At 40.9% G+C, this 23,208-nt stretch overlaps 1 protein-coding gene across 1 annotated transcript in view; it reads right to left on the bottom strand.

The window, feature by feature from the left end:
- Nucleotides 1-23,208, bottom strand: part of JAZF1 (JAZF zinc finger 1) — a 123,592-nt gene that overhangs the window by 31,099 nt on the left and 69,285 nt on the right. Inside the window, exon 2 of the mRNA XM_083578906.1 lies at nt 22,499-22,571. Coding sequence (XP_083435032.1) covers nt 22,499-22,571 — 73 coding nt within the window. The remainder of the gene's footprint in view (nt 1-22,498; nt 22,572-23,208) is intronic.

Here is a 23,208-nt window from a genome sequence, read left to right as displayed (position 1 = left end):
CCCAGTATTCGTCACAATACAAAAGTAAATACAGAATCTGAATGTCCTAGCAACGTTTACGCTTAACTCCCTGTACCTTCTGTTTCTCATATGCTTCATCTGATACAGAAATTCAGACTACAGGGCAGCAGGAAAATTCAAACAATGCATATTGCTCACTGTTCTACTCAAGAGTGTTGAGAGAAAACAGGTGACAAGGATTAAGAACAAAATTAAATTTGCATATATCCAGCTATGGAATGGAAAATTAACACCAGTGTAACATGATTTAATAGCGGCAACATGGCCACAAAACGAAAAAAGCATAAAATTTAAAACCCGTCCTGTTGAGTAGCTAATATGGCAGATAAACGAAGGGTGAAAACTATTCTGCAAAGCTCTTGGCAACGATGGGAAGACAAAAGCTAATGGAAGAAACAGACCTAAAAGCTAAATCAACTGGATGACAACAGGCTATCAAATGTTAACTGATCACAATCATTCTACCAAATCCTTCCAAATATACATGAAAGTAAAGTGAGAAAACCACAGATGGCGCATGAATGAATGAACAAAATACAACGAATAAAACTCTTTGAAATGAAAATAGTTCACAGCCGGGCTCAGAACAAGCAGGAAGACCAGGCGCAGGAGTCGGGTGGGGCTGTTGAATATTGTATTCACGGTGTTAACTAAGAAATGGCTGCTCTAACCTTCTTTTCTATGCATGCTGTTGTTTAACCCAAGATCCAGCTTTCCCAAAAGGGGAAGCAGGGAGTTGTGGGTTATTTGCATATATTACAAAAATGTATATTTTCCAGTTTACGAACATTTAGGACATGCCAAGGCTTCTAAAAGGCCATGCTGTGCACCAGCTTTCCCCAAACCAGCCAGCATGAGAACTTCTTAAATATCTATTCTGAATTTTGAGAATTGTTTAACGCTAGCATTGGTGTGTGTCCCCTGCTGATAAAAATAGGAAAATCGTAATGTGTCGCTCCACCTCAGTATAGTGGAACCAATGCAATACGATTTCTGTGCAACTTTTTAATAATTCCCTTGAATATGTTTGCTCTCTCATGTTTTCGTGGAGTTGGGATAAAGAGATGAAGAAACTCATGCCAGCGTGCCAAGCCTTGGCCCACGTCTAGCAAGGTCCAGTGTACAGCCTCTCCTAACACAGAAGTGGAAGTCTCCAGGGGCCAATGATACAGCTGTGCCCAGGCTAAAGCCTTGTGCTTTGGCAGAGACCAGTGATACCCGTGAACAATGCTAGCATGAGAATCTTGCACCTAGAGAGGTGGGGTAAGTTGGATATCATCCAGTAAAATAATCAAGTGATAAAATACAGTAATCCAATAAACCTAGATTATTTCTGGACTGGATCCGTAAGGGTTGGTATGGAATAATGACTTTGGTCCAACTATTCCTTATTGTTCTTCTGTTTCCAATTAAAGCATGTGCTTTAATGCTGGGCTATGGACTGCACCGAGAAAACTTCCAATTAACCAATACTTGGGCAATACACCCCATACAATTAAAGCACGTGACTCTGCCCAGAGAATCCTGAGAAAGGTCCTTTCAACTTCACAGAGTTACAATTCTCAGTACAGTGGTACCTCGGGTTACATACGCTTCAGGTCACAGACTCCGCTAACCCAAAAATATTACCTCGGGTTAAGAACTTTGCTTCAGGATGAGAACAGAAACCGTGCTTCAGTGGTGTGGCAGCAGCAGGAGGCCCCATTAGCTCAAGTGGTGCTTCAGGTTAAGAACAGTTTCAGGTTAAGAACGGACCTCCGAAACGAATTAAGTACTTAACCCGAGGTACCACTGTATCCTTAACCAACCACAATTCCCAGGATTCTTTGAGGGAAGACATGTGGTTTAAAAGTGTGTGTTGAATGCATTTTAAATATATGGTCTGCCCTTACATAAATCACAAGTCCCAAAATATACAATTTGTTTTGTTTCTGAAAGTCTTCCTGTTTCATTTACAAGAGTCCTTTCTCCCATGTTTTCGTTAGGGTCAGACTCACCTTGCCTCTCCTGTTTAGTAATAATAATTACACACAAACACACACATATATTGTCATTTAAACTTGCATTGCCTACAATACAAGCTTTCTGTTTTTACCAGACTAAGCCTGGAAGTCAATGCCACAAACAATATCAAGGTCAGATGTATAATCAGAGACTTCTATGCTTTCTTAAAAATGAGGGTGCTCTGATACAAAATTTATGAGAAGTAATCTCTTGAAGATTGCTATTAACACGCTCAATAATTTTCTTACTTTTTCGTCCAAGAGGCTTTATTATTTGTAGCCTGTCAGTATGACACATAAATTATGAGCCTTGTTCACCTATAATAGGATAAAATGAAACTTCAAAATTGACACTTATGAAGAAAAATGGGAAAGTCCTTAGCACCATGATACCAGCTAAAGTGTGAACAATTTGCCAAATGGTATAGGCAACCAAGTTGTCAAACTTTAGGGGCAGAAAAAGCATAAACCAAAAACATGAGACCATCTGGTCACTACAGCTCACAGAATCCAGTACAGAGTTAGCCCTTTGATCTGATAATTATAATAATATTATGTAAGTAAGTTTGACAACATAATATTGAATTTGTGTTATGCCCAGAGAAGATATTCTGGGCAAAAAATCTGAAAATTTTATGATGCAAACTACCATATGCAGAGCAATTTGCACAGGAATTAATTTTCAAGAAAATCACTGCTCAAAGTAAATTGCAGTGAGTTTAATAGGACTTACTCCCAGGTAAATGAGCAGCCTAGGTTTCTTGTACTTAAGACCTATTAATTTCAATAGGACCTAAGTGATGATTAACTTTTCACCATTGATTTCAATGGTACCTCAGTTCAACTAAGGGCTTATCCACACCTACTTTCCCCCGCTCTTTCCAGGCATGGTGCATGCTTTAAAGCTTTGTATTCAAGCACCCCTTTTTTGCTCTGGAGACTTCCCCATGAAAACCTCCTCTCTGAAGGTCAATCAGAGCAAACGTCAATCTGTGGAAAACCCGAACTGACATTTGCTCTGATTGAGCATTAAAAAGCAGGGTTTTCACCGGGAAAACTCACAGCAAAAGAAAAACAAAAAACTGTTCCGACACAGAGCTTTTAAGTGTGGACCTTTGCCTGGAAAGAGTGAGGCAAAAGGTAAGTGTAGATAAGCCCTAGCTTAGTCTGCATCTAATCCTATGCCATAAAAGGTGAGATATAAATAGTTAAAACAAACAATGGCTGTGTTCACACATAATGCTAAACCATTAATTTAATAAGCCAGTCTCATAATCAATGGCTTGAAGCTGACCTGTCAAAACTTATCAGTTTGTTTTAAACCAGGATTCCTGGTGTGGGCATAATGCTGAGCAGGATTCAGTAAACGCAAAAATAAGCTCTGGTGAAGCCCTCCTCATAGCTGCCTGGAAGGAGGAGAACAAGGAAATGTATGAACCCAACACTTCACTCTTGTCTCATTCTGGCTTGTCCTTACAGAACCAAACAGGAAAATGACAAAGGGTTGCATTCAACTAAGTCCTACCTAGAGTAGACACACTGAAATTAATTTAACCTAGGTTAGTCTTGACTGTTAAGTTCAATGGGTCTACTCTGCATAAGACTAGTATTGAATACCACCCTAAGAATTTGTGTTTTGCAGAACAATGGGGGTTTGGTAAAATGGTGAGAGACATAATGCTAAATTAATTGGTAACACTGAAGTGGCACAACTGGGAGAACACAATTGGCAGGCAGGACCTAGAGATTCCTGCCTAAGAACTTTATAGTTCTAGTGTAAGTAGCACTGGGCTTGAATCAGGAATTATATATACAAGGCTCTCTGTACCCTGAACCACCCAAGGCTGCTGGCTACATAAGGGAATGGCCAACAGTTCCAGCTGGCATATGCACATAAGCCTCTTGTTCTGGGGAGTCAGGTGACCACTATAGCACCACCAACTGACATAAATCTCCCAGACCTGCTGCCTTCCCTCAGTCTAGACCACTGTTCTTCGACCTTGGGTCTTCAGATGTTGCCGGACTGAAACCCCCTTCATCCCTGAGCATTGGCTAAGTGGTGGAAGTTGTAGTCCAGTAACACCTGTGACCCAAGGTTGAGCAATACTGGTCAACGCTAGGTCATTAGGTCTTCCCTCCTTGCTGTCACACTACCGGCCTTCAAGCTTGCCTAGTCCCTCAGGCTTTAGCTGCCTTAAAGGTAAAGGGACCCCTGACCATTAGGTCTAGTCGTGGCCGACTCGGGGGTTGCGGCACTCATCTTGCTTTATTGGCCGAGGGAGCCGGCGTACAGCTTCCGGGTCATGTGGCCAGCATAACTAAGCCACTTCTGGCGAACCAGAGGACTGCACAGAAATGCCGTTTACCTTCCCGCCGGAGCGGTACCTATTTATCTACTTGCACTTTGACGTGCTTTTGAATTGCTAGGTTGGCAGGAGCAGCGACCGAGCAACGGGAGCTCACCCCGTCACGGGGATTCGAACTGCGACCTTCTGATCGGCAAGTCCTGGGCTCTGTGGTTTAACCCACAGCGCCACCCGCGTCCCTTTTAACTGCCTTACAACCAGCAAATAAATATGCAGAGAAGCATAGGTGCCGACTGCTAGGGTCCGAGGCAGTCTTGGCACCCTGAACATATTTTTTGAGGAAGCTGGGCCCCCACAATTTTCAGAGGGCGTTCAGCTCTGCCCCCTTTCTCCTTGCAGTGTCAGGGCCCCTCATTCCTCTGGAGAAGCTGGCGCTTCTGCGGACAAGCTAGCTACATCAGGCTCCTCTCTTCCTCAAGGTCACCTGGCAGCAGCCATTCCACCAGAGTCGGGCATCAGGGCTACACCAATCCTTTTGAATTCCAGCTAGTCATTATAGGAACTACCATGTAACTTTAAGAACTGCTCCTCGGTTTTCTTGACTTCTTCCTCCTCAGTCTCCATTTTTGCTTTTATGTCGTGTCTTAAACTGTAAGCCTGCAGGCAGTCTGTCTTGTTTTTGTTGCCTTAGGTAAGCCACTCTGGGAGCCTTTTCGGCTGAGTAGTGAGGTAAAAAATTCTTCAAATAAACAATCGTAATAAATAAACCTGACTCGAGGGCCTGACGTGCAGGTACTGTCTGAAGGTTTCCAAGCCAATTTTCCATGAGTCTGACTCTGAAGGCTAGAAATTTCCTTTAAAATATAATTGAATCCTCATAATTGTGTGTCACTCAGCAGGTTCGGCATGAAATTCCAACATATGCAGACTTGCAGGAGAAAAACAGTTCTATTCATACTACAGGTTTTTTTTTTTTAAAAAAAGTCCACTAAATAGGAATGTGTAATGTAGAAATCAATTTAGGAAACCACATTTCTCTTCTCTGGGCTATATGCATCATTATACTTGATACAATCAGCCTACAAAAATGTTTGATCAGCACCATTCTTTGTATCTGTCCAGATTTTAGAGGAGATGATTTTTAAAGCACTTTTGGGCAAGTTGCAGTTGGTTTTTTTTATATAAAAAAACATCTTGTCCACATCAGGATAAGCTTTCTCACACAGAAATGCATACCATGTGGGCTACCTGCTGAGTTTTGGCAAGCTTGGCAGACTTAAGGACATAATGGGCTAGCCAGTTGTAGTGGGGGGAAAACCTCCCTGGGAATATTTAAGTCAGGAAAGAAAAGGAGACTTCCCTCCAATGTTCCTTACTGTGAGCTGGCAAAAAGAAGATAAGGACAGGAAATTAGATGTTAAAACCAGTGCATTGGTTCCCCCCCCAAAAGGAGACACGTTGCGATTTGCCAGCACAATATTTTTGAAATCTGGTATTTCAAATCACCCCACAGAAGCTTAAATATACTTGTTCTTTTAGGTGGTTGACGGTTTAACATATGATTTACACTTCTGCTTGAGATTAGAAAGCTTGATGCAAATTTCTCCCTTTGTATCTGTGTTTGGAACTGGTGCTGAAGGTGCAGATTTCTTCCTAACATCCCATTATTAGTGTCTATTGGGTATGTATTAGGCAAATTTCTTAAGAACAGTTTAACCTTTTGTTTACTTTCCAGACCTGAACTTTATTAAAGAACAAATCAACCATGATAAGAAACTGCAAAGAAATGGGTGATATATTATTTTTAATGATAGTTACTAAAACCACTGTATTGCTGGAAGCATTTCAGACAGCTCACTAAAAAAGAAGAAGTTATGTGACAAGGCTTGTTGGGAATGGAAAATAGGCTTTTGCTGCCTGTTGCTGTTTCTCACCCAGCTGGCACAACCAAAGTTTGAGTGCTGTTGCACTCCTTTTTAAAATAAGTATCCTTCCCAGAATTACAGGATAATTCCCAAACACAAGTGTGCCAGCAGTAATTCTGGCATTAGCATGCATCGTGGGAAGGAAATGTAAAAGATCATACAAGGAAAATATTGTCAAAAATTGGTTTAGGGGGGAAATGTGTCACTAGCACTTAATGAGAACTAATACTAGAGATAGACTAAGACTAAATATTTTCCTCTCAGTAGATTGAGATTTACAAAACAATACAATAAAGGGTGGCTTCAGGAGAAAGGGGAATTTGCAAAAACCACCTCCTCTCATTTCAACTCACTCTGGATCAAAGATATTTCTGTCAGTGCAGGGAAACAGTTTGATATAGTTCTTGGTGACTGTATGAGTTTTTCCGAGAATAAATAAAGTGAATTCATTCATGATTCCACCCAAAATTTCGCAAAACAGATACTCATTTTCTTATGACTATCCATCTCTCTGGTCATTTTAAACTCATCTTTAGAGATGTAGAAGCACCTGTCAGATAGCTTTTGCTTTACAATTTCAATTGAAATAGGGTTGCCATATTTCAAACAGTGAAAATCTGGACAGAAAGGTCACTGAGCTTTCTTTTGGCACAGTTGTTGAGTTGCTTTGGGGGGAGGTGTTGCTAATTTGTTGGGCTTTTTTAAAAAAAGTTTTGCTCAAAGTTGTTTTTGAGCTATTTTTATGGGAAATCTGTCGACATAGGCTGCCATATGTATGGATTTCTCTGGATATTTAGCCAATTTCTGCCTGGACACTGCTGCTGAATGCAGTGTTCTAGACATGTCCACAAAATTCTGGACGTATGGCAACTCTAATTATTTCAAGATGCACATTAATACAGTTTACCCAGTTTATACCAATGTAAACTGTTATGACAGCTTAACTATCCATGTTTAAGAAGCATTAGCACCTGTAGATAATTTTCAGTGTGATAAAGCCTTCTATCTTACACAACATGTAAACTTGGATAGCCCACTATTTGAATGGAGCACAAGAAAGGGCACAGTTAATTAAAAGGCAACGATCCTTTCAAATGAGAAGTAAAAAAATATATCTCAGAATCTGACAGATATGCAGACTGCAAAATTAGACATGAACTTCAGTCACCTGCATGTTTGGTTAATAAGAATGGTGATGAAGATGATGATGATGATATAGTGCTAGCAAGTACTCAAAGTGTGTCACATACTTTTTTTGGTTGTAATTCTAACAACAATCCTATGAAGGAAGCAGTGGTGGAGCAAACAGATCAGGCACCTGGGGCGAGCTGGGGCAGGACGCTCTGTGGGGTTCTCCGAGGAGTCTGCCTGCCTCCTTCCACTCAGCCGCCCTACAGCTGAGGGGGAGGCGGTGGGCGGACCGTTTGGGGCAGCGCGGGACGCATGGCTCAGGTGCGCTGCAGGCCCCGCAAGGAGTGCCACCTGGCATTTTGTCACCCCCCACTGTGGTGACATCTGGGACGGACCACCCCCACCACACACCCCTTCCTCTGCCCCTGCAAGGAAGTCAATAGTTTTATCACCCCTATTGCAAATGGGGAAACAGAAGTTCAGCGAGTTGCTTGCCTAAAGCTAACAGTAAGATCATGGCAGGAGAAAGAACTGGGATCTTCCCGATTCACTATTCAGGCCAGGGGTCAGCAACCTTTTTCAGCCGGTCCGGTCCACCGTGTGGTGGGCCGGACTGTATTTTGGGGGGGAAATGAACGAATTCCTGTGCCCCAAAAATAACCCAGAGATGCATTTTAAATAAAAGCACACATTCTACTCATGTAAAAACACCAGGCAGGCCCCACAAATAACCCATAGATGCATTTTAAATAAAAGGACGCATTCTACTCATGTAAAAACACGCTGATTCCCGGACCATCCATGGGTTGGATTGAGAAGGCGATTGGGCCTTAGGGTGCCTACCCCTGGTTCAGGCTCTACATTACATCAGGTTTGGGGGGGGGACCCAAAGTTCAATCAGGCTTATCTCTAAGTAACAAGAACAGGATTGTACCCTTTTTATTTTACTTTAGTTTGCTATAAAATATCCTCAGCATGTGAATACGCTATAGTCTTGTTTGGGTGCTCATACAATTCCCAACTGCACAAAGATGGAGTCTCTGGCCCCGGGCACATCAACATGGCCCCTGCTGGCTCTGCCATCTACACACTGGGTGGAAGTACCAAATCAGGGAGCCTGCTCTACAAATGACAAAAGCATTTAGGATCAACCCCCCCTAAATAATTATGAGAGTTATTCCAACATTTCATAGAGCAGCTTTTAAAACTTAATTCCCATAATAAGAATACTCTCCTTCTTCATGGAATATTTTAAGGGGCTTTCACATTATTTCTTTCCATTGGTATGACTGTGGACATAATCCAAATGGAAAGTTTTTTTCACAAGTCCCACTGAAGTAAAGGGGGTTCACACAGGAGACCTTACCAACAGATTACAGCCTATATTTGTATTTGAGGTCATGTTGTTACACCTACAATATTCTTAGCCTCTAGATGCCTCTAAAAAAACAAAAACAAAAACCCTTAGTACTGTGTTATTGTCAGGACCTATTTGAATGCTGTGTCTTTTTAATTAACTGGAAGCCATTTGAAAGTGCCACAAACTGTTCATGTGTGAACCTATTGAAGATAAGAGAGTTGCACTGAATTCAAAGTGCAGAAGCTTGCTAATGCTAACAAATTAGTTCTGCTTTCAAGATGGAACACTTCTCTCTTTAATGTGTCAACTTATTACAGAAGGACTCCAGTTACTGCTGGAGCAGTCATACTAAATCAGCTTTTCAAAATTAATATTCTTTTTTTGCAATCAATTATGAACGTTTCAGCCTCAGATAGATGCTGAACAGACACCTCAGCACAATATTATCACCTCGTCCACAAATGAGCTCAACACAGAGACCTGATCTTTTTGCCAATATCACATCAAATTATTAACAGCAAATATTGAAGTGAAACGATTCCTAAGTACTACTTTGCTTAATTTTGTTTCAGGCTGCACTTAATCTTTATTCATCTTTAATGAGTATTTATTGTATGACCCTGACAGCTTGCTACTTCTGTGATAAATTATCTGACTCAAGTCTGATTAAAAATGCAACCCTGAATGCTAATTATCTGAACAGACCTGCTTAATAATAGCATTTCTTGTCAATTATGGAGCCATAGAATGGGTGCCAGTTGCAACACGCATCAACAGCCTCTTCTTAGAGGCAGATTTCCCATAATGCTTTATCATCTGCCACACATAAATCCAGGATTCTGTACCTGTGGTGACCTCCTTATTAGTGAACTGACAAAATGATGAAGCAAGCCAGCAACAGAACTTCAGCCACAAGACAATAATGGACTGCAGTTGCAATCAGTGGGAGCTCAACAACCCGGAGTCAGTGGTAGTTCCTTTAATCTCTAGTCTCTGCTGGACCTCTTGGTTTGAGTAACAAAGTCCATATCCCACCTGTATTTAATAAGCTGAAAAACAACCTCTGAATATACGACACAGAGATAGAATAGCACTATTTTCTTGGTAGAAAAATATATATACATTTACGATTGCAGTGGCAATGTTTACAGGCTTGCTGCAGCTATCTGAATAGAATTTAAGCATAAGTATTACTACCCCTGCCAACGCATCATTCAGCTTAATGATAGTCGTTTTCATGTACATAAAACCAGCAACTATTAAGCTTTGTCCTACCAAACAAAGAATAGGTAACAATTAAATAGAGATGGGTGTTTGTAGCTGCCATGTTCATGCACATGAGAGTGTACATTGATGACACTTTTTTTTTGAACCAGCAAGTTGGAAGGAAGCAAAGGCCACATATCACTCTCTATGATAAACACATAAGAACGTCATCACACAGCCCTCACTGGAGAACCTTATTACAATCCTGGATTTGAAGCCAGTGGGGAGTAGATCGAGCGGGGGTGATGTGTTGGCAGTAGCAAAGGAAGGCAGGGATGTGGGGGCGGGGGGCGTGCAGTGCACCGGACGCCACTGCTAGTCAGAAGCCATGACATCAACAGACACTAAATATACAGTAAAACCACAAGGACAGATAAAATAGAAGGGAGTCACATATGGATTGTGTACGTTAGATATCCAAGTCCGCTTTACAATTAACTGCTAATTAATCTGATTTCTTTGCCCTAAACTTCCTAGCTGTCAGAGAAGAGCTCTTACAGAGAACAACTCTATTCAGTTGTAAAATTTTGGGTATCACTCAGCAGCCACTTCACCCTCTCTGCCCTAGTTAGGTTGGTTTCCTGCTCATTCATATAAAGGAGTTAATATGGCTGTTCTCACCTCTGACCTATGGAGTGAAAGCCAAGGGATGGGGCTGTGATCATTGACTAAGATCCTACACCTAGCGATTGAATAAATGGAGGAGAGCAAGAGAAGAGGGATTTATCTCAAGACAATAGAACTGATTTAGAACTGCCGTCTCTCTTTCAGACATATAGCACACTTTTCACCACGAGACTACCAGTAACAGACAGAGATGTTTGGCTCAAATACGACAGCTCCATAAAATAAAGGTGAGAAGTGTTTCAAATTCTAGGTAAGTCTGGAAAGCTGACATTTCAGGATGGCGTTGTTTCTTCTTTTAAAATAAATGAGCCTAATGTAATGGCCTGATCTTTGTGCCATTAGTATGTCACATTAGTGTGGCAAATACTGAATTCAAATGTTTCACAAGTTTAACATGGCCTAATTTTGCATTCAGGTTGCACTTAAACCTTATTATTTCCCCTTGAACATCCATTCTCTCTCTTTCAAGTAAATTATTTGCCTGTTCCACAGACTTGAAGCGGTCAAGTGGGCATATATGATGTGAGACAACCTGGCAGGTAACCTGGACCTAAGTTGTTAAGGGCTTTGTATCATATATTTGGAGCTGGTTGACTGACCAAACCCAAAAAGTGGTGTGTGTGTGCGCCCCCCCAGATTTGGGTGAGAAAATGTTGGACAGTATGCAATCCCATCCAGGGTAGGTAATTAACCAAGTTCTCATACAAGTGAATTACTCCATCTTGCCAGGAGCCAAGCTCAACTTATTTTTCGCCATCCATCTTTCCACTGCATAGTTTACCTTCTAGCTAGCCTGTGCTCCTAATCAGCACAAGCTCTACACACATCTCAAAGTCATGTAATGACCTGTGTAGATACTGGGGGTGGAGGAGACTACTGAAGATGAAGAAAAGTACAAGCCACTTTTGTGGGTAAGCACCAGGCACTCTACTCCAGTTATTGGTATTGCTGGTCAGACATTCATGACCCAGCCCGTGGCCTTGCATGATCAAAGTCAGGGTACGGTGTTATGAGACAGAGATAGATTCATCCATCCATCCATCCATCCATTCAGTGTCAGACTTCAAGGAATCTGATCCCTCTCCCTCACGGCTGGATGCTAGAAATGGGAGAAACAAGACATTCTTACCAATGTATATATTCAAGATTCACAGAGAGAGATGTAGGGGCAGCCGATCGGATAATGGTGTTGCTCCAACTGAGCTCTTCCCCCCTTCGCTTCCTAGCAACAACACTTCCCCTTATGGTGGCTGCCAGGGGCTAATTGTCTCTAAGTCCTTTGTTCTTCCACTTTCAAAGCACGCCAGGTTCTGGGAGAAGGGGAGTCTGGAATGCTTTCCAGTGATAGCGTGTCAGCTGGCTGCTCTGTCTCTGTCTCCCGCCTCTCTTCTCCCAACACCTCCCAACTCTTCTGCTCACCTGTCCCTGAGCTGTGACCCTCAAACCACTGCTGTAAATCAATACTGCCTTCCTCTTCTCTTGAAGGTTTAGGGGGAGGGGGGCGGTCTCCACCATTCCTCCTCAGTCCAGCTTTTAAACCATCCTTCATCCAACCAGGATCCTAGAGCAGTTTACAAAATACAGTTTATAAGATATCACCTAAAACCACAATGTAAACAAAGTAAAAAACAGCAAAACAACCCTCAATATTGAAGGTAAAAATAACCACACACTATACATTCAACTCCTTATCTCGGAAATATGAATATTGTCTTATTAACCTTACACTAAATGCGGACAACAGGGACATCACCACAGATGAACTAGGAGAAAGAGGGAGAAGATAGGAAGAGCATTTGACTAGTAGCAGTTTCACCAACCCCTAATGGGTGTCTATGAAGTAACTGTAACATTACGAGAGAAGTTTAAATGTAAAGATGCTGTTCAAGTATGAAAAACGTCTTGGTTTGTAAATGGTTAAATGAATAAGAAGGAAAAGATTGGCAGTTTACCCCCAGCTGAATCCAGGAAGGTACAGGGCAAAGGGATTATTTCAGTTGGCAGTTTTCCAAGAAATAACTGCGCTGGTACAGTTACTAAAGAGAGGGATATTATCTTGTCAGGTTTCCCATTACAACAGTTGGCTGCAGAACTCAGCTTTTATATGAATCAGTAGAATCCCAAAGGTCAAGCAGTGATAGGTCCTTTAGCGGACATTCCTTTATAAGCTCATTGGTCCTTATAGTTAGGGTCCAATGGGATGTCTAATTTTCGGAGGGGAAACACCTTGTGATTGGTTAGAGAATTCTGGCTGAAGAGAATAAAAGGGCAGGGACAGTATTTTGGGGGAGATGGTAGTAGAGGGACTGAGAACGAGATGCAGAAAAGGGTGTAGGTAAGAGCTGAAGAAACAGTCGCAAGCCAGAGAAGGGCTGAGCGATCCTTATGACAGCAGGCAGCTGTTCAAGAAGAAATCAGGACGTTAAGAGCTGAAATGACAAGAGGGTGAAGCTGAGAAGGTTTGCAGGGAGAAAAAAAGACTCCAGCAACAGTCCTCAAGGGGAGCCGAGATCAGATTGTCAGTTCGTGATTATTCTCTTAGAAAAACAACAATGTTTTGGGTACAGACCTCAGTGAAGCCTGTAAATTAACTGGGGTGAACACTTCAGGAATCTTCAAGTTCTGCATACAGTGAGTTAACTGTGGGAGGAGAGCTTAAGAGCAACTGGCTATTGGTTTAGATAAGGCAAGTGTATTACTTTATTGTAAAGTAACAGTACCAATCTTAAAACAAATATTGCACATGGCGTTATTTTGCATTTTACCGCAAAAACTCCTGTTATATTATTAAGCTTTAATAAATTAACATGTATTCCTTTTACATTTAAATATAAGTCTCCTGATCTGTTTGTTCCATGTCTAAACACAGTTACTGTATGTATTGGTAAAAGTGGAATGGGGAAAAAATTATTTGTGACTAAATGCCAGCATTGCAGCAGTGATATATAAAAGGGATAAGAAAAGGAGGAATTCGAAATAACAAAGGTGCATGTGGAATATACATATAAATTTTAAAAGGTGGGGTTGTGAATCAAGAGATAATATAAAAAAGAAAAAGCAAGAGCCACCACAACACGGGGCAGAGCAGTCGAATGGTAAAATCTAGAGTCTCCATGAAGTGATGGAGTTAGTGATGTGGATTCACAGTACCCAAGCCATGTTGACCGTGGTTCATGTCTATTTCCGTGTTTTTCTTGGCTCTCCACAATCAACCAAGCAGACCTTCACAAGTGGGGAGAGTACTGTCACACTTAGAAGCTTGCAAGCTTCTCATAGGCATCTGGTTGATCACTGAGAACAGGCCTTTGGCGTGATCCACTTGGACTCTTCTTATGTTCCCTCAGGGAATAAAAACAGCAATGAAACCGACAAAGACATACCCAAAACACAGCTATTGGAAAAGCTGCTTGCTTTCCTGTCTGTTTATGTACAGGGGTTCTGCATGGGCGGAAGAGTTGGCAGCTCCATATATTCATCATGGATGTCAGCAAACTTCTCCCAAACTGGGCTTGAAAAAACCCCTCAAAAGAGAGGCAAGCTTTACAAATTCTCAGATTCTTAATCTGAGCCGGAGAAGAACTCCTTCACATACATACACCTGTTGTTCCATCCCAACAAACCCTCTTCAACGGTCCCCAACGCTAAAATAGCATTCATTTACTGGCTAGCAGGGGTGGGAACACAAAGGAAGAAGGCTGCCCCAGTGTGGTGGATGTGTAATCTCCCCAGGGGTTATTCTGCCTCTATAGTAGTACTTGCAGAAAACCACATCAAACCTTTCCTCCTGGCATGGTACATAATAGCACATAAGGGCAGTGGAAATAAGAGGGTGAGGGACACATCCTTTCCCAATAATAATAATAATAATAATAATAATAATAATAATATATTATTTTTACCCATCTGGCTGGGTTTCCCCGACACTCTTTTTGCTGTAACTCAAATCTCCACTGCTAGCCAGTTAAGCAAAAGAATAGCGACAGTGTTTTAGGGAATTTGGGGTTATTTGCTGACCCTCAGATTCGTTGGGAATGGATCCAAGTTTTTTTTAAAGAACAGAAACAAGCACATATAGCTATTCTTCCATTTAAGCTCAACTGAAACCTGATTTTCATGTCCTCCTGCATACCAATCTGATGATTTTGGGTGGTATTCAATCAAGTTTTACTTAAAGTAGACACACTGAAATTAATGCACCTAACTCAGTCATCTCCAATCATTTAAATGGGTCTTCTCTGAGTAAAACTTAGCTGGATGCCACCCTTTGCTTTGAAAAGATGATACTGAGAAAAATTGATCTTTTATTGCAATAATTTACTAGGCAGTTATTTTAAAAATACTGTAAAATTCTTTCATTTCTTTCCAAGCTACAAGTTAATGCAACAAGCTCTTGTAGGTCCAAAACAGTAAAATCTGAATAAGCAGTTTTAAAAGTCCCAACAGACTTGTAACACAGTAAGAGCGATGAATTCCAACCGCTTGAGACACAAACGGAAAAGATTTTGGAACTGAGAATTACATAGCATGGCTCTTCTTTAGTCATGGTGTGCAAAGTTGCCTTTATCCTAAGCAATTAATTGCAAGTAATACCCATAGCCATATATTCAAAGTCAAATAGATTTGGACAGTAATCGCCACATACTGTCAATGCTTATGTAACTCTGTCCAAATTGTCATTAATGAGACTTTCAGGAACATTGAGAGCCAGTGTGGTGTAGTGGTTAAGAGCGATAGATTCGTAATCTGGGGAACCGGGTTTGCGACCTTGGGCTAGTCACACTTCTCTGAAGTCTCTCAGCCCCACTCACCTCACAGAGTGTTTGTTGTGGGGGAGGAAGGAAAAGGAGAATGCTAGCCGCTTTGAGACTCCTTCGGGTAGTGATAAAGCGGGATATCAAATCCAAACTCTTCTTCTTCTCTTCTTCATTGTGACTCTAATAATTTCTGACTGTATTGTTCAAACAAACAATTGGATTTCCCCTCATATAGACTAATTGCAAATACAGCACACAGTTGTTGTCACAAACCCCACTGAGGGTTAAGCATGGGCAAATGTGCAACAGACTGCAGCCATTGTACAGTGACCCCAGTCTAGAGGTCTGTATTTTCTCCACTACAAGCATAAAGCTTGCTTGACAATTTATGGGAGACTGTAGTTAGATAATAATAATACCTTTATTGTCAATGTACACCCTGTGTACAATGAAATTAACCGAGCCTCCCCCCACTACCACAAACACTTCATCTCATTGCACTCAGTGTGCTTGTGGTACAACACACCAACCCCAAAAGTCAGTTGCACTATATTATTTTCCGTTCAGCAGCCTAACGGCTGTGGGCCTCAACTGTAGTTTAAAAACAAAAACAAACAAAAAACACCTAAAATATATATAGTAATTTTTTATATATATATAAAAAGCTGTGTCTATTCAGAGAACACCTCTGAATTTCTATCACAATACTGAGTCAGACCCAATGACTGCCTAAGCTGTCCAGAGTTTCAGACAGGGGTCTTTCCCAGCTATACCTTGAGATAGGGAGGCTGAACAATAAATCTTTTGCATGTAAAGCCTTTGTTCTACCATTAAGCTGCTGCTTTTCTCCCTGAATTCATTTGCAAGGAGCCCAAAAGTGAACACATGTACAAGTACAGGGTCAAGGGTATCAGAACACACAACTGTGTGTGCATAGGGTCTTTTCAAATGGAACCTTTGAATGTGTGAAGAGTGGGGGTCAGCAGGAGCAACCCAAATGAGTTTTACATTTCTATTAGTCTCCAAACATTTTTTTGGGGGGGAGACCACTGTAACCCTTCCTATAAACCCATGTTGTGCTTTAGACCTGTTCGATAGAAACTGAGCATCAACCCATCAGTTTGGTGAATAATATTCTGAGACCGTACAGCTTGTACTGGTAGCATAATCTATAAGTATAAGCAACCATGATCTCTTATCTCTTCCAAACTATCTCAGATGTCAACACAAGATGGCTTCTCATCTCCTGTCATAACTTTAATCTTCCAGAAGCCTGCTGTCCATTTGCCGCTAACACAAACAGCGGAGGGGTCTACAATACCTTCCAAGACAGAATGAACCACCAGTAACTGAGGATTTCCTTCACTTTGGCTGGAGCTATTGGTATCAAGTATGAATATGCATTATGTTTCTGAAGTGATGGGTTTTGCAATATGGAGACTTGACTTTTTAAAGGAAGAGTAAATATCACATTTCCTTAACATTTAACATCATTTGGTAATCATTATTGCTGCTCAGGACCTACACCAAGCGTGTAGATCCTCTCTGCTTTGTCAGTAATGTGAAACATTAGCAAAGCACCATGAATACTCACATTTGCCACCCAAAGTGTAAAAAATATTTGTTGGCAACGCAACTTTCACCCCACGTACCATACCAGGGCTTTCCCAACTAGAAGACCACACATTCAAGAAGTAAATTATATAAAGCCAAAACCATCTGGACTAAAGTATCACAGTCAATGAGACTTTAAACTCACAAATCCCACAAAAATTGTAAACACACACACACGGAGAATGGATAACAATTTAAGGGGTCCACTAACACCCCTTCCATACTGGTAAAAATGAAGGAGTGCAATACAAGAAAAATGGAGAAAGGCCACAAATGCACTCTGATATTTACTCAGATTATTATTTTTGAAGTTTATACGGCCTAATTTTAGTCCCATTTATATGTACCATATGCTCAGGACTATAAATACCCTTTCCCCTGATACACAGCAAGTTCATGGAACCAACAAATCCAAACATTTTATTACCTGTGTGCCAAAGACAATCAGTTCCATTCATACTGCAGAGCTTTTAATCATAAGTTTACATTTTAAACAGAATTGGGCGGACGTCTAACAATGTACATGTTCGGTATAGGCAACAGGCCTTTGGTTATTTAAACCTTACCCTGGTTATCTAAAACAGCTGAGTTTGCAAAAGGCCAGACATGAAACTGGAAGTCATTTCCACTGCAAAGTTTTCTGTTATTGATGGGGAAATCAAAAAAGCAGCATTTGAAAAGGCATTTTGCACTTTTGTATCTACTGAAATTCAGGGCTATGTGTATATACAGATGTTAGTTAAAGCGAGCAAGCCTTAATGTCATTTACTCATGTAAGAATGCAATCCTATGGCCAGTAGGAGGGCACCCCCAGGGGACATGGGATAGATGGGATATCTCTATCCGATATCCAGTCTGAGAGGGAGACCCTATATTGTACCCCCATTTTCTGCTGCTGCTAAAGCCACTGATGGGCTGGACCAGCCAATGTTAGATATCAATGTTAGTGTCTATATTGGTGGGCCAAAAAGAAGGATTTAGGGGAGGGGGCAGAATGGGGAAAGTCCAGGGAGCTTTTTGGGTCCAATAATTGAACACCGTTCCAATGCTTCGAAGTGCCCCTAAAGCAGGGAGAAATTTAATCACTCTCAGGAGTGTGTCTAAATCTCTCCCATTATATCACATTGCATGGGAAAACATACAAAAATGTGGGGGGGGGAGGTTAAACTAGGAAATGGGTGCAGGAATGCAAAAGTGTTCGTCTGCCCTCATTTCCACCTTGCTGGCTCAAGCCAGCGAGGGTGCTGGGTATGGGAGCGGAACTGCCTTCAATCCCTCTGTCTATTTAGGATTGCAGTCCAAATAAGGCTTCAGTAGGCTTGTAATGTGAAAATACAATGCAGATGGCTTGGAATCATTACAGTCAGCCAATTACATGTGTCTCTCACCTTTCTTCCATCATGGAACTCAAGGCTGTGTACATAAGACTCCCAGACTGTCTCCCTTCAAGATTCTGACTAGATCCAGACCTGCTTAGTTTTAAGCAAGGTTGCTGCATTATGTGGCTTTATATCTCAGGACCACATATTAAACACATCTTTACATATTAGACAATGTTTATGTATTGAATGAGTAGCACACAAAAGACTAAAATGTGTTGTTGTTTTTAATGTCACATGCAAAATGATCAGTCCTCAGAATGACACTGTACTTTATCAAGGAAAAATTATGGATCAATCCCATACAGGCATACACCAATGACAAACTCATTTCTCAAGTATGGATCCTTATGCAGCCAAAACAGCACTATGCCTGCACGAAAAGGCGGTATCAGTAGGCTTAGGGAACCCTGAAGTTTGCAATAAGTACTAAAGAAACGAAACACCACCATTTGGGCGGGAACTAAGGGGACAAACCCCTCAAAATAGACTGATGAGGACTGTACATGCTCAGTTGCCACACAGTGCTGACTGACTGTTGTGGGTGGAGCTAAAAAGGGACATGGCTGGCTGGCTCCATGAACAGGAGCACCCCTGCTATGTTTTGTTGTAGGTCACACTTGTTAAGACTAGTTCTCATTGAGATGGTAAGCCTGTGTTTTGACTCTCCTACTTCTGAGTTCATGCAGGGACTCGCTACCACCATCACCAAAAAATCCCCATAGAAACTTAGTTGTCAGTTCTAGCCTACTCTTCTCCTTGACTTGCTAGCTTTCTACGTTCATGGATTTTTAAATATTTTCAAATGGATGAGTATGCTATAATGCAAACCATCACCTGCAATCTCAGGTCATGATGCTCAGACGCAGTTTGCCATCTCAGAGAAAGAACTAAATCTTAGGTTTAGAACACGCTTGGTATGCTTTCCATCTTAAAAGTTTATTCACAGCTTTTCATTTTATAGAGGTAAAAATTAATCTTTTCATCTTATCAAGTCAAACGTATTAACATTTTGAATGAATTATTTGGTTCTTGCAACTTGCCCCCCCTTCAAAAAAACATCCCAACAGTATTATTCCTTTTACAAAAAATAACCACAAGCCATTCATTCCCTTGTTCATAAATAAATTCATTTCTGTGCACATTGTTTGAATTACCATCTGAAGTTTGTCTTGTTCTTTCTCTAAACCAAGTCTGAGGGAAGGGTGTAAATATATGACTACAAGAATAAAAACACATGATTCCAGTTGGTCACTGCCAACATATAAAAAAATAAGATCAGACAAAAAAATAATATTATCTGCCAAGTGACGTGTTACTTTGAACCAGCTGTTTCTGTGCTTTGTCACAAATATTCAGTCCAGCAACTACTGGAAGCCCTTCCCTGAACTGTAAGCAATAACAGTGCATTAAGTAAAGAGAACACAAGATACCACCCTTTCTTTGAGAAAAGTGGGAACACATTGGATTTTATAGCAGGAAAGGTGGCAAGATGAAAACTACTAACAATATGCAATGAACCAAACATTTAAAAACTGGAATTCCCAATTACAAAGTACTCTTGTCAATATAGACATATGACAGGAAACCTAATTTAGAATGCAATCGTACGCATGTTTAGCCAGAAGGAAGTCTCATTGAAGCTGAATGTGACTTGCTCCAAGATAAAGTGTATATATGATTGCATCCTTAAGGCCCTTCAGAAGAAATCAAGCAGCAATGCATGTTCCGAATTGCACGACTTCAGGTTGTGAGAGAGGAGGATTCACACTTGAATACTTCCCGGCCTATCTGTTTCTAAAGCACACAAGAAGATAGCATGTCAGGGAGAAGGCTTCACTGATTCATTTTTCTCTCTCAAAAGTTACAGGGGTGGTTGCCCTGGGTGCGAAATTGTTAGGGGCACAAAATTTCAATGTCTAGGGCTGTCTCAATAGAGCTCCGCACTTCTTTCGCTGTGTTCCACTGAAAATGACTTCTCCATGAGAACCAGAAAGTGACCTGTTCACACAATGAAACAACTCTTCTTTCCTTATCCCTGTGGCTGCGATCTCCTGGGTGAGGCAGACACTGTTTGGCAGTTGAATGCACATATTCTGTCTGTTTTCCTCCCACCCACCCCCTCCCACCCTCTGCATGCCCTGGGCACTGGCAACCCATGCTATGCCACTGGTCTCAACCATTACCAGGAATGCAGTCCTAAAGCTATTGGGCTGGATACAAGGAAACATAACTAACCCTGCTGTATGGCTGGAAGCTAAGCAGTTCTGGGCCTGGCCAGTGCCTGACTGGGTGGCTGCCTAGGAACCACCTGAACACTGCCTTGGATTCCATGACAGAAGAAAGGTGGGATATATGAGTAAGAAAATAAAATAAGTGGAAGGAAAACAATTGTGTCACAAATGCTTGCAAAAGCATTCACACAATGAATATGCTCTTTGGCCATTTTCATGCTTCTGTTATTTATTTTATTGATTATGTTTCTATACTGCCCATGTAACTGCCAGAAGTTGCATAAGCTGCTGGGCAAAGCCCTTTACATTTAAGTTCATTTTTCTCATGCAATGTATTTTTTTTAAGGTATCCTGGTTCATGATGGATAGATCAGTCAGTAGAACATGAGACTCTTAATCTCAGAGGCATGGGCCCTAGCCCCACAGTGGGCAAAAGATTCCTGCATTGCAGGGGGTTGGACTAGATGACCCTTGTGGTCCCTTCCAACTCTACAACTCCATGATTTTATGACTTTTAGATAAAGATCCAGAGATCACATTAAAGGTGGCGAAATTCTGCGCGATTGCCATAAAACTTAGGGAACAAGCTGTGATATCATCATGATTAAGGTTTTAAATGACAACTTCAGGTTATATTTTAGTGAGTTAGATCTAATTTATATATTTTAATTGCTGCTATATCTGTACTGCCCCTGTTATACCGAACTGCAAATTTAAATATATCCCTGTTGTGTTTTTGTATGTGAGCTGGAACTGGTCTGTGACTGAAATAATAAATGCATTCATGACTTTTAGCTTTAAAAAGCTTACAACATGGCTAACCATGGAGCTCAGTGCTCTCATGTAAGGTCAGAAACATCTGTTCTGTGAGCAGAATACGCCTTTTACAAAAGAAAAGTGCACTTCACCCAACCTATGAAAATGTATCCAGCCTATGGAATTGCATGCAGTGGGCAATAATGTATAGAATAGGCAGCATTTCTCGCAATCATAGTCACTGGAAAAGTGACTTCAGCAGCAGAAGAAACTGTTGCCAAGTCTATCTGTGACTGCCTGAATCTATACACTACATTTCCCCATGCAAGCACATTCCCAAAGATGGTTGGCACTGCTCAGAAAGCATCTTGTGCTGGGCAGGAATTAATCACTGGACACAAACTATACTGGCTGGTGCTGATGGGAGCTGAAATTCAGCCACATCAGCAGAGCCATTGCTTAGCCACTCCTGCTTCATGCTTTGTTTGTAGGTTTCCTGGTGGCATCTGACTAGCCACAGTTGCAAAGCAAGATTCTCAACTACATTGACGCTTGGTCTGATTCAGCAGGGCTCTTTGTTCCTATGATGCAACTGTTTCGGGAATCTTTTGAATGGTGGTGGTTGGGAACATATTGGTTCTTCTAATGTATCTTTTGCTTAAAAGTGATATAAAAACAACCACCACCACCATATGTAGTTCAAAGTTTGGACGAGCTTCAAGTATAACACTCTGAGAAGTTGAGCAGCTGTAAAACCATTAGTAGCATTTTTACAGTTCATCTCAAGATCACCAAAATATCTGCAATGGGTACAAATGCTCCTGAAAATATTTCTAAACTGCGCTTATTTAAGTAGAAGTAACATCAACAGTTCTCTAAGTGGGAACTACGTCCATCAAATAGCCATTCCAGAAATGAGCAGGGAATGCCTGTTAATATCCACTAGTTTAACTCTATAATAGTGAATGTTTCCAGAAGTGTGCAATATTGTCCGCATTCCCTTGTGATTGCAATAGAAATTCACAACAACAGATCCATAACCTTTAATTGATTAGATGCTGTAGAAAACCACTCTTTATTCAAAGCCACATAGGCTCATATTTATATATAAAAGCAGCTTACCTATTAATGTAACTGAGAGCAACATAAGTTGGCTGTTGTAGTTCTTGCTTCTCCAATACACGCGGGTCTGTATCTGTAACAATATATATATATATATAATTAAGAGGGTTTGATTGAATTAGGATTCAAATCATATGAATAAAAAAGGCATCTGATGCCCAGTTTTTCAAATCACATACAGGACAGATTATTTTTTCATTCTGAAATAACAGACATACTGGAATACCATTTTTTAAAAAAAAGATTGATTTTTTATTAGTTCATGTCATAATTGGATTAAATCACAAAAATGGAAAACAAATAGGACATGATATAGGAACAGAGAAAATAGCCATCTGATAATGTACACGTACCCCAGTAAATAAACTTAAAACAAGAGTTAAGGAAACAAACTGGTTCTTTATTTAGGTGCAATCGCATCTGTTGAGAACTGCCTTCCATGGATGACATGAAAGAATGCCATTTAGTATATAACGTTTTTTTGGCCAGCTAAATGTTGTGCAAGATTATGGGCACCATAAAGTGTTGTGAATTAATTGTGTAATGCATGTGAAGCAAATGGATAGGCCACCAATGGTGGAATTGCTCCTGAAATACTCTTTATTGTAACCTAGTGTACAGCTGGCTCTTAAAACACGTTATAATAAAATTCTGTTCTAAGAATGCAGAATCTCCCTGGTGTGTCATAAATTCGTACCCAACATTTTTAA

The sequence above is a fragment of the Podarcis filfolensis genome (assembly GCF_964270895.1).
Source record: "Podarcis filfolensis genome assembly, chromosome: 12".
Classification (NCBI taxonomy): Eukaryota; Metazoa; Chordata; class Lepidosauria; order Squamata; family Lacertidae; genus Podarcis; species Podarcis filfolensis.
Note: the sequence above shows the minus strand (reverse complement) of the source record. Positions and strands in the feature narration are given on the sequence as shown.